Source organism: Argentina silus, assembly GCF_951799395.1.
Source record: "Argentina silus genome assembly, chromosome: 11".
NCBI lineage: Eukaryota > Metazoa > Chordata > Actinopteri > Argentiniformes > Argentinidae > Argentina > Argentina silus.
In genome coordinates this window covers 14,107,045-14,119,769 of record NC_139665.1, presented here as the reverse complement: position 1 = coordinate 14,119,769, position 12,725 = coordinate 14,107,045, and the positions used below count along the sequence as shown (strand labels likewise).

Here is a 12,725-nt window from a genome sequence, read left to right as displayed (position 1 = left end):
CGGGTTTTGATATTGCGCAATAATCAGAAATATGAGTGTATTTAATGGATGTTTACTGTTGTAATTTATCTGATATACGTGTGTCTCTAGCTAGTTTGATGACCGTAAATTAGCATACGTATTGTCGGAAAAATAACACTTTTGAGGGGATTTCGCAATTGAAAAGTTGGATAACTGGATTTCCCTTGCTACGTTTTGCTATCTATCTAGTCTAGTCATGTCTGTCATTGATTGTGTGGTGTAGATCTAGCCAATAGGAGCTATGTATACAGCCAGGTTTATCAGCTGGCCCCATGATATTCAATATCAATAATATTAGGCAACCTAGGCCCCAATTTGATTCAGCAAATATTGCTCAGCAGAGCAAAACATACCTTACAACTCAGAAACATTAGTTGCCTCCAGATGTTGAGTTACAGTAATTAGTTGTTTTTCCTGTTTGTTTTCCTGTGAGTTTTTGTGAACAGTCTGAAAATGCATTGCATATCATGGAAACACTAGATGTAGCATTCAAAACTCCCATTGGATTATTTCTCATTTTAGCAAAAATTTTTGCAAATGCAAATTAGGGCCCATTAGTTTTCACTGAAAATGTAGACTCTTGAGACCACACTGATGACTGTTTACTGAGAACATATCCTCTGCTATTCATTTAAATGTAATTATTAGCAATTAGGAGATCATTCGTATTTCCCTAAAAACCAATTAAATGTTCTACATTTCTTAAAAAAAAAAAAAAAAAACTTAGCTGAGTGAAATGAAGCTAATAAAATTGATTTTCTTCTTAGGCCACACAAAGTATGATCATGGGTTTGAGAAAACTAATGGGAAGGACAGAGCCTATAGAGCCTAGAAAGCACTATCTGACCCCCTGACCAACACCAATGATACGGTACAGTGCCCTGCCTAAGTAATGCAATAGTGAAGCATTTTATGAATCTTTTGGGTCTAAACTCCAAAGGTTTGGATTTGAAATCAAACAATTACTATGAGGTTAAAGTACATATTCTCAGCTTTTATTTGAGGGTATTTTACATATTGGTTTCACCATTTAGAAACAACAACACTTTTTATACATAGTCCCCCCTGTGAAACCAATATGTACACAAATAGCATATAAAAAAGCAGAGCATTTCTACTTTAGAGAGATTATACTTTTGGAGTATAGAGGCAAAAGAAGAAAAAATGCTTCACTGTCCCATTACTTACGCAGGGCACTGTATGTATACAAAATGTATGAGTATGATTGCCAACACTCCAGACTGAATCAAATGGCAAATTCAAATATGCAGAGGAGCCCTGTTCCAATAAACCAGAGAGAATAATTTGAAAATCTTTTATTTTAGTTCTGCTTCTTAAAACATAACCACACATTCAATTAAATATAGTAAGAAAAGTGTTGTGGAGTTAACGGTTGTGAGATGTGCATAAAAACATTTCTAACAAAATGTGAGAGAGTGCTACATGTGTTTGCTTAAAGTAATTATTAATCTCAAAAGACATCAACATCCAGTGGTCTTCGTCAGTCAACAACCAACGATGAAAGTGCAATCACAAATAAAAGGAACAAAAAAAAAACATAATTTCAATTCAGACACGTGTATAACTGGTGCAACAATCACAAATATTGTGTATACGATCAAATATTTATAGTTTAAAAAGTGTCAAAATGTCAAAACGACTTTGTCATTTTGCTGTCTTGGTGAGACATTTTGTAAACATATTCAGACATTTGCTTTAATTTGGTTAAATGCTTCACATTAAAAATTCAAGAGTATTGCATTCATACAATGATCACCATGACGACGCAGGTTTCCTTCCTCGTAACTGTTTGGTTGACCGCTCTCATTTCCCAAGAACACTTGGGGCTGGTTTCACAGACAACGCTTCTCAGTGCAATTTGCCATTGAAAGTGTGAATTAGTCCAGGACTAGACTTAAGCCTTGTCTGTGAAACCGCCCTTTGTGTTGCAGTGTGTGACCCCAACCAGCAGGGTGGCTTTACACTGCCAGAACTCCTCCTCTTCTTCTCTGGATCCCTCCCTCCCTCCCATCCACCCACCCACCCACCCACCCATCCATCCATCCATCCATCCATCCATCCATCCATCCATCCACCCACCCATCCATCCATCCCTCAGTAGCAGCCGTCTCTCCAGCTCCCGTCTCGGAGGGCACTCAAGGTGGACAAGCTCTTTGGAGGTGTCAGTGAACTGGGTGAACAACAATAGATTGAGACCCAAGATTTAGATTAATGTTCATCATCACAGGCAATACAGAGTCATGATGAGCATGATGTTGGTTGGTAAGAGGATTCTTGGCTTTATTTTGAAAAGTTTTTTTAAAATATATATATAGAAAAATAAACTCTCTGGCCCTTGTCTAACCAGGAGCCTACCTGCGCACTGGTTGGGCGATCTTGCTGCGAGGGGTGGAGCTCGTCCCGATGAAGGAGGCGGGCCGGGGCAGGCTGCTGCGTGGGGGTGTGGTGCCCCCTGCAGGTTTCCTGAGGTGGGGGATCCCACTGCTGCTGCTGCTCAGGGACTGGAGACTGATGGAGGTCGGCATGGACGACGGGCCTTTGACGATGGGGCTGACATAGGCTGTGGCCTTCAGGGGTTGCCCCCGTGACATCGTCTGGAAGTTCCCCACGCTCTGGACCCGGTGCTGCAGCTGGCCTGGGGAAGGGACTGATGGGGAGAAGGGACCGGGTTAGTGTCACCTGAAGTTCCTCAATGGACTTTTTATCCATGCAGTACAAGTCTACACAACAATATTTAGAAGGTACATTGTCAACAACCAGGAGAATCAATGAAGTGCCCTAGTTGTGTACTAGGTTATAGCAAAACAAGGAAGGGGGAGAGGGTCTCACTGGTGGACTGTAGTCTGGCCAGCCCATTGGATGAGTCGAAGCTCTGACTGTTCCGAAGTGAGGTGCTGTGATTGGTTGGGCTGGGCACGCTAGGCATGCTGGGGGTCCTGACCAAGTTAGGCATGCTCCTCCGCAGCTTATCTAAATAAACACACACACGCACACGCACACACACACGCACACGCACACGCGCACACACACGCACACACACTTTGAATAACACAAGGCCACATATCCTGATGAAGAGGAGAAAGACTTTGACATCTCAATGCTGCTGTATTAGAGTCCTCTCTCTTTAAGAGGGATAAATCACACGCTCACAGCTCCGTCTCTCTTTAAGGACCAAAGCCTCCAGCCCCCACAGATATACACTGCTCTCCTGTAATCTCCTCAGACTCTCCCTCTCCCGTTGAGTTCCAAGAATCGAAACAGACGGCCTCTGAAGGCTTAAGAGACACTGGCACAAGAGGCTTAGAACAGAACAGCTCTCAAAAAGGTACAGTAGTTAGTTAGTTGTTAATTGTTATATAATGACTGAATAGAATGATTAGGCCAACAGAGGGAGCAAGTGATCTTACGGCTTATTCGTCATTATACAACAGTCAGACCCGACCAAGCATGACGATTGGCCGAGAGGGCATTCGAAGCCACGTTAAAATAACGATATACAACGGCAAAACCTCAGAGAGGTTGATGAGCAGAACACTATCATATAGATAGAGGCAGCAGAGTATTAAGAGCAATGGAGGTCGTGGCATAGACCTGTCATGGTGCTTTGTTAGCAACTGACAACTACTATTGAGCTCTGTGTTAAGTTGAATGATTACAAATGAAAACATCATGAAGACATCACAAAATAGCTTGTTTAAAAACAACTTACTCTCATAATCAGCTGGTTTCCACGTGGAAGATTCCCCCAAAATGGTGTGTCAAACGGACGTGAATACACACAAACATAAACAAAACAGACCAACAGATTTCATTAGAAGAGTCTCTTGGCAAGCAAATTCATGAATTGTTATATGATCGATCTCAACTTTACTTTCAGGCCTTACAGGAAGTAATTGCTTATGGAGACATTTGGCTTTACATTTCTTTGTGGCTCAGGTAAATACATGCATCCATACAAAGACAAAGGCCCTTAATAAACATGAGCCAGGCAGGCTTGGGCCAGACCTCCAGCTCACCTGATCCTGATCCTGGCCTGAGGCCTTGCTGCTCGGGGCTGTGTGGGCTGACTGTGGGACTGGGCTGGAGCTGGAAGGAGAACCCTCCGGAAGCGAACTGAGGGGTGGAGGGGGCGGTGGGGCTGGAGATGCTCCTGCGCCAGTCCCGTATGCTGGAGAAGGTGTGGGAGTGGGGGAGGCCGCGCTGTAAGGGCCCTGCGCGGGTCAGACGGGGCTGGGGAGGAGGGAGCTGCCCGTAATCTTCCTCCTCCTCCCCCTCCTCCAGGTCAGGCTCCCCGCTGCGTCGGCCGAACTGGAAGGAGAAGCTGCCGCTGCGGCAGTTGACTGAGGCAGAGGTGGTGGCGTAGTCCTGACGTAGACCTGAGGGAGGTAGAAATATGCACAAGCGCGCAAACGCGCGTGCACACACACACACACACAATCAACCTTTACCACATGTTAATAAAGCTGTAGGAGCGGCAATGAGCTCTGAGGTCTAGTGTTATGGTATTAGGAGGGAAGGAGGGAAGGAGAGAAGGAGAGAAGAAGAGAGAGAGAGAGAGGAACGGGGGGGTTGAGAAAGAGAGAGACAGAAACGGGGGGGGGGATTGAGAGAGAGAGAGAGAGAGAGAGAGAGAGAGAGAGAGAGCAATGATAAAACGTCACGAGTGCTCAAAATTTTCTATGACGCATCAAAACCAGTTCTGGGAGGTAAAAAAAGAAGACTCTCTTACTCTCCTCCTGCAGCCGGGCCATCACCTGGACGTCCGTCAGGTCCTGCAGCTTGTAGCCCAGCGTGATGGAGTCGTCCTCCTCCAGCTCCGGCACGCTGAGCTCACTGTCTACGGAAGACTGGGGGCTGACGGCCGATCGTCTCAGGCCTCCACGACGACCGCAAGACAGAGAACAACGTCAGAAAAGACCGGATTTCAAATCCAATCCAATCAAATGTTATTTGTCACGACGTACATCGCGCACGGCCGGAATTGACGGAGGGAAACGCTTTGGAATTCTGCTGCTCGATCGACAACAGTCAACAGTAATCAACAAGGAGGGGTAGAATCCAATAAACTAGAGAAGAGCCGACATGATTCCTTACTTGGTCGATACTGTACACTTCAGAGAGGCCTGTCTGTTCTGTATGATGTGTTCCTTTTTCACAGTTCCACTATGCTGCGTCCGACTGAATGCAGCCCTTGTGATGGCCAACTGCCAGCTTTTTTTAAAACATTTTTTTTTTTTATCTAACCTTTATTTATCCAGGCTAGTCTAATGTCTAGTCCTGGGCTGCGTTCCATTTCAAAAAACGTTGTTCCCTCCAATCTGCCCTCATTCACTCCCCTTCACAGATCTGACTGAGGATCAAATAGTGAGCTGAATGGGCCTAAGCAACATGGTTCTCACTGTGCAGCTTACACCCATCTAATCCCATCAGATCTGTGAATGGGGAGTGGACGATGGCAGGTTGAAAAGGAACAACTTTCTGGAATGAAACACAGCCCTGGTCCAGTTTTACTTTTTCCCTGTTCTTACATGGGTGCTAACAGCATCTGCTATGGAGAACAGGATAGCCAGCCAGCCAGCCAGCCACCCACCCCCCACCCCCCACCCTCCCACCCTTATGATTTGACCAACAGAAGGGAGCTCTCCTAGCTCTGGGGTCTGGTACTAAATGGAGTGCTGACACACAGCAGTAGAGCAGATGGAGTCTTTTTGCTACAGGCTTTGGATTTTATGGTGGACAGTTTTGAATAATGTACAGTAGTACACACACACATCAAAGTGGTCTCACAAAACTATGAACACAAAGACTACTGAAAACAGGATGAGAAGCATCCTGTAGATGCAGGGTCTGGAAGTAAACAGACCACAACAAAAATAGTCACTCTCCCTAAAGAATGCAGGGTGTTAGGAATAGCTAGGCTAGATTTAGAGCTGGGCTAGATTTAGGTTTAGAGTGCAAATGACACAGCACATTATCACATCTCACACTCCACACCTGGGAAAGTGGCAGTTGGGGCCAGGTCCCAGGGCGGAGTGGCAATGACGAAATGTTTAAGAGGTCGGTGGGCTGCACCGGGTAGAAGTTGGTACCAACACCGCCGCTAACCACGTGTTGGCCTGATCTGCTCTGGGAAATCCGGATTTCTTTTCTTATCTTAAATTCTTTGGGATTATTTTGCGTGTTATGGATTATCATTTGTCACCACAGTGAACAGCCATCACCCACTTGGGCTGGCCCTGGATCCTGATAAGTAGCCAACTGCCTCCCCAAGTCACATCTGCTACAGGCTAACCCTTCTTGAGAGTGACACATGGTGCTTCCATCACCAACGGAACAATGCCACTTCAATCTGCCGAGACCCGCACTGTATGTGTAGCCTTCCATGAAAAATGGCTGAACCAGCGGAAATTGAATTGAACCAACCCTTTTTTTGCCATGACAAATGATGATTGATAACCGTGGGTGCATCTCAATAGTCCAATAGGGAAGGAGAGGAAGCCATTTTAGGCAATTGAGACGCACCCCATTGACACTCATCACAGAGACCGAGACACAACACCGACCAGCAGCAGAGCAGTGAGGCTTACTGCGATTGGCTGATTGAGAGAGGAATGTGGCAGTGAGGCTTACTGCGATTGGCTGATTGAGAGAGGAATGTGGGAGATCTCTCGGCTAAACCAGTGGGCTCCTTCCCAACAGGTCTCAGGGTCAGGTGGAGGAGAGGATGGTGGTGGGGGGGGGAGGAGAATGAGACTGAGGGAGGGGGCAGAGGGAGAGAGAGGAGGAGAGGAGGGGAGGGGAGGGGAGGAGGGAAGAGAGGATGATCATCACAGAGAGTTTCAATGGAAAGTAGGCATGTCAACATTCCATTCAAGACTCCCCACCAAACCATTTAAAAACATCTCCCTTACCAAACATTGGGATGCTTATAACGAATGGTGAGATTCTGATGTAAACAATGACAACGACAATGATCTAATGGGTGGCTCTCACTGTGGTCAGCTGCTGTCAAACAGTGTGGCATGCTGTTGAAAATGCCAGGATGTTCACTTGACATGCTGTAAACAACACTAACAGGATAGATGATAAATGTAACGTGACCAAACATTTTGCGTTTTGGAATGAAACTGTGTGTGTTTTGAGAGGCCATGTTTGGTCTAAGTGGATTGCATACAATACTGTATCAATCTGAATGGGTATTTATTTACCATGTCTCTCAGTGGGCGTAGGGCTGGAGCAGGACTTGGCGGAGGAGGAGGAGGCACTGAGGGGGGACACTCCAGGTACTCGACTCAGGGGGAGGGCAGGCGATGATGGGCTGGAAAAGGCCCCCCGCCACCTGTGCACTACGGGTGGGGAGGAGGGAGGGAGGGAGGGAGGGATGGCATGAAGGGAAGGAGTTATAAGTCAAGTTCAATATCTGACACTCACCCCTCACACACACACACACACACACACACGCCAGTGCTTTCAGGGCACCTCACAGCACAGTATGACAAAGAGGTCACACTGTGTTGCTGTTACCTCACACCCAGTGCATCACATTGGCGTGACCCCCTACAAAACCACCATTCAGCCGCTGCCAGAGAACACATCTGCTCTCTGACGACCAGGACACAAAGCTACATTCAGTGTACATTCCCAGAGAGGCTCAGAACACTGCTCACAGGCCAGCCCACACAGAGTGGAGGAAGGAACGGCACGGACACACACACACTCTCAGAGAGAGAGAAAACCTATAGAGAGATGAACAAAGAAAAATATGTTGCTGAGAAAGTACATCATGCCACTGTGTGTGTGTGTCATTTTCAATTACTTTTCAAATATCTGAGTATACTGTATGTTCCAATTATCAGCAACTCAACTGAGTGTATTTTATTTATTTTTTTATTCTGCTTTAAAATAAAAATAAAACGCACTGGAATTTGGAACTGAAGTTTCAAAACACATCCTGAATCGATGGAATTCAAAAGAAATTCACCCCAATCCTGATGCACACAGTGAGTATATCCCTCTATATACAGTATAGGTAGCATAGCCCCCCCCTGTCAATATATAGAGAATATAAGCCACTTAACACCAAGAGCAGATTCCTTTCATGTAAGCATGGTTTCCATGGGTACCACTCTGGTTGCATAACTTCAAGGCCTCTTGAATATAACAGTGGGCCAAGCAGTGGGAGGTTTTTCCTCTGGTTGCAATTACTGTGCAAGATACAAGACATCGTTTACATCAACCAAGCAAGTTCACTAGCGCAAGAGCGGCTTGAATGGTGCAACAGTGTGCTGTTGAATGACATGAATGATAGAAAACAGCAACATGATAAAAGACGGAATCACGCCTAAATTGGTACTGAGCTTTTTGTAAGGGTATACACAGACACACGCACGTACACATGCACGCACAGACACACACACACACACACACACACGCACGCACGCACGCACAGACACACATACACGACGGACAGAGCTCCCTTCACCTCTGACTAAGGACTTTAAGGTCTTAAGCTGTATTCTCACCGTCAGCAAAAAAAAAACACACAAGTGTGCCGACATAGTCATTTGTATTTCCACTGTCCTGCTCTGCTGAACCACACGACAGCCTTCCCCCCTCTCTCTAGGTGTTAAACTGACGTCCGGACGCCACGGTCATTAAATATACCATGGGAGTTTATTGCCAGCGCTGGGTTGTCCTTACAAAATGTCAAACCTGGCCTCATTGCACTCTGGGCACATTCTGTAATCCTCTACTTGTCTCCTCCAACCCTTCCCCCTCTCTTCCCCTGGGAGTTTCTCTCCGTGTTCTCACTCAGTCACCCAGCCAGCCAGGTAACATCAATAGAGCAGCAGACGCCCCCTCACTCACAGTACCATCACTATGGCGCTTGGCTCACTGCTCTTGACTGGACATCACCCTGCTTCAAGAAAAATGGTCACAGACTGTCATACCACAACTAGTGGTCTTTGCTGTCTAAATAGCCACGAAATATACAATAATTCAATCAAATAAGCGAGAGAATTGTATATCGAACCAGCCAGCCACGGAGGAGCATCTAAGCGAAGATGCACGTTAGTAAACCCAAGTCATAGATGTCATAGATGTGTGGTCCTCTATCGCTCAGTTGGTAGAGCATGGCGCCAACAACGCTTAGGTTGTGGGTTTGATTCCTACTGGGACCATATATACTGAAATGTATGCACTCACTGCAATGTAAGTTGCTTTGGATAAAAGCGTCAGCTAAATGGCATATATTATTATAGTATGCGCTAGAAAGGTTCTATGGATGTAAACAAATAGGGCAGTAGCTAATTCAGAAACCATAACCTCACTCCTCCCTAAAGCTCCTTGTAGTTCTCAAACCAAAAACCATGTGAAACCATGTGAAACCATGTGAAACCATGTGAACCTGCTATGTGAATGATTGTAGGAATTGTACAACCAGCACAGTGATGATGCTGTATGTGGCTGCTATGAAAGTGAACCGTGTGTGCGTGGGTGGATCAGATCAGCTACATCCAGGCAAGAGTGTGCAAGTCGGTATTGAATGTGTCACCTTGATCACTACAATCTCTCTCTCCTCCTGCGCACCTGCGTTATAAACTTTCATGTGTGGGCTAGGTTGGAGCAACCTCATGATGGGTATAGAGTGGGCAAATTCTAATATCATGCCCGGACTGGTTATGTAATAGTCTAAACCCATCAACGTTACACTGAGGTGGGAGAATGGAATATGAACGCAGTCGTCCAATAAGCTGCAATAGAATAGCTGAAATAAAGCCTGCTGATTAAAAAAATATATATCGTCCTCCCTAATCTTGACTGACACCAGCCGCCACCGAGTGTGATTATCTCTGGTAAGGTACTCTATCTTCACCTCAGAGTCAAAAATAGGCTGGCTGACTATACTGCCCCGCTAATCCTGAGACTTGAGCACCTCTCACGCTGCTATAGCCTCCCTCCTGCCTCCCCGCTTGTAGAGGGTTTTGGAGACAGGCGACATTCGGTCTGGTTCGAACATGTCTGCGAACTCCCAACCACTATTTTCCATGTAATATAATATATGCCATTTAGCTGACGCTTTTATCCAAAGCGACTTACATTCCAGTGAGTGCATACATTTCAGTATATATGGTCCCAGCGGGAATCAAACCCACAACCTAAGCGTTGTTAGCGCCTTGCTCTGCCTACTGAGCCACAGAGGACCACATTGTTCACATGTGACTGACACCTGTGTTTACACATCAGTGACAATGCTGTTTGATGTCCTGGTGCGAGCGGTGATCAATGCCCCGCTCGCCATCACTTTGTCACAGTCTGGTGGACGTCCTGTTGGAACATCACTCATCGATCAACTCTCTCAGCTCTGTTATTAGGGATGATTGCATCACTATGATTATGACATCTTTTTTTTTTTTTATATATATATATGTTTTTAGGGAATTTCTGCTTTATTGGGATAGAGACAGTAGAGATTGACAGGAAGGATGGGTGAGAGAGAGGAGGGATGACATGCAGGATATGTCGATGGCCGGAATCGAACCAGGGACCTTGCGATGACATGGCATGCGCCTCAGTGTGCCAGGCCACTGAGCGCCCCGTGATTATGACATCTGAATTGCATTATTTATTCAGCCAACACAGCAGCACTTGCAGCAATCTCCACACTTGTTGCGTTAACAAGGCAAGGTGTGATCTCAGCTAGGTGATAATGATAATTAATGATGATTAAACAGTGACACTCACACAGAGATATGGACACCCACGCTCGACGTTCACACAGTAAAGTTGAATTATACAGATACTTTAAATGCTATTTAGTAAAGACATACCAATCCATCGCTCTGTTTGAATACTTTGAAAATGCACCCTTCCATTAGGGCTGACCCTGTTTAGTCGACTATTTGGTCGCTCTGCTCCAACTACTAGACCACGGGCGTGAAATCGACGTCCGCGAGACTGAGACAGTTGACAAACTCATATTGTAACGTTACCTGCTACATGGTTCAGTTAATGAGTGTGCTAGGTTGCTTTTAGCTCACCTGTAATGCAAGCCATGCCTAGCCAGTGAGTTCACAGCTGGTGCAGTTACTGTAAGCAACTCATAGATTTGTCTAGAATAAACTGATGCATAAGATTTTTTTTTAGTCTGGGCCAGCCCTACCTTTCATACTCCCTTTGCTGGACTTATCACTGATCCAACATGGTTGAACAGGTGAAAGCAAGGATTCCATAACATTGCTTGAATCCAACCCAGTCATGACAGAGAGACCAGTAATCACTATGTGGAAGCTGGCAAAGGAGGATACGTTTTCAAAGTATTGGAACAGGGCCCAGGGTGGGGCAGTATTTAGGCAGGATGGTTATATGGTGGCCCCCCCTCATACCTTGGTCCATCCTGAGGGATAGTGAGCGTCTTCCAGCCTCTGTCTCAGCCCTGGGGCTGTCCAAGACATGTCTGCACCACTGGAGGGGGGAGAGAGGGCTCTCCCCCCATAGTCTGGTCTTGGATGGCATATACAGCCTGCAGAGAGGCCAGGAAGAGGAGAGAGAGAGAGAGAGTGGAGGAAATATGTATAGAGTCGACACATCTCTATCTGAGAGTTTCTACCTTATTGCTTACTGATTAGCTCCAACGCGACACTCCATCTCATTTCATAGGAGGATGCATGTGAAATTGTCCACTTCATTGACTGAGGGAAAGACAGTCGCCTAAACTCCCCAACATGACAGAATATCTATTGTGTATTTAGCCTCCATTTACACAGGCGCATTCAACAGGCACAACAGGCACATTGGCCAATTAGTTTAGAAGGTGTGGCTTTGTAGTTGTACAAGCCTACTACACTCAGGTATTTTACAGTAGCCATACCAGGACGGTTTTAAAACACATCGTTTTAATAAAAAATTTTTTTAAAAAGAGTGCCCTATCGTAAAGCCTTACCAGTTGGCAAATACTGTTGTCATGAATGCGGATGACTGCTTTATCAAACAACCCCCCCAACAGGTTAACAAACAGAATAGGAGCGACAGTGCAACGTTACCAGGTATCTTCAGACTCCTCACAAGGGAACAGAGAATCGAGGTCCAGAATGTCCACCTCATCCAGAACGGTAGGCTCCCCGTTATCAGCCTCCGCCTCGGCGGCAATGTGGGGATGGAAATACTCGAACGGTTCTTCTGACTGGCAAAAGGACTCCAGGGAGGGCGGGCATAGTGTCAGTGGTGGACTTGACAAGCAGTAGCCCCCGGCAACTAAGGCATTCCTAATACTACAGGCCGGTGTGGACGGTAGGATGTGTGGGTTGCCGGTGCAGGCGTTCGCCCTTGTCCTCAATTGCTCATTCTGCCTCTCCAATTTCCGAACCAGCTCTTGCAGCTTTATAACCTCCAGTTCGGCGTTCACGGCATTGCTGTTGCAGTCGACATCCGTCATTATCTGGGGGTTTAACAACGCTTCCTCCATTGGATGTCAACGCATTAAACAAAGGTTACAATTTCTCCAATGTGACCACTTTAAATTGAAGACTGGGTGAGCCACACTCCCGCCCTCACTGTGATTTTGATATCAAACAATCGGTAGTAGCCTACGTTATCTCGGATGTCTCCGTGCCCATAGGCTATGGCTACAGCATTCACACGCCGCATCACCCAATAAGGGACGGTAGTAACGGCTGTCTCCA

At 46.1% G+C, this 12,725-nt stretch overlaps 1 protein-coding gene across 1 annotated transcript; it reads right to left on the bottom strand.

Moving 5' to 3' along the window:
• Window positions 1-2,136: 2,136 nt before the first annotated feature.
• On the bottom strand, window positions 2,137-12,508 carry LOC310812561 (SLAIN motif-containing protein 1-like; the record flags this gene model as incomplete). Its single annotated transcript, XM_083681184.1, has 8 exons — window positions 2,137-2,212; window positions 2,398-2,689; window positions 2,872-3,012; window positions 4,059-4,418; window positions 4,772-4,918; window positions 7,251-7,388; window positions 11,430-11,566; window positions 12,087-12,508. 8 exons carry the CDS (start codon window positions 12,506-12,508, stop codon window positions 2,137-2,139), a joined length of 1,713 nt encoding a protein of 570 aa, XP_083537310.1.
• Window positions 12,509-12,725: the final 217 nt, after the last annotated feature.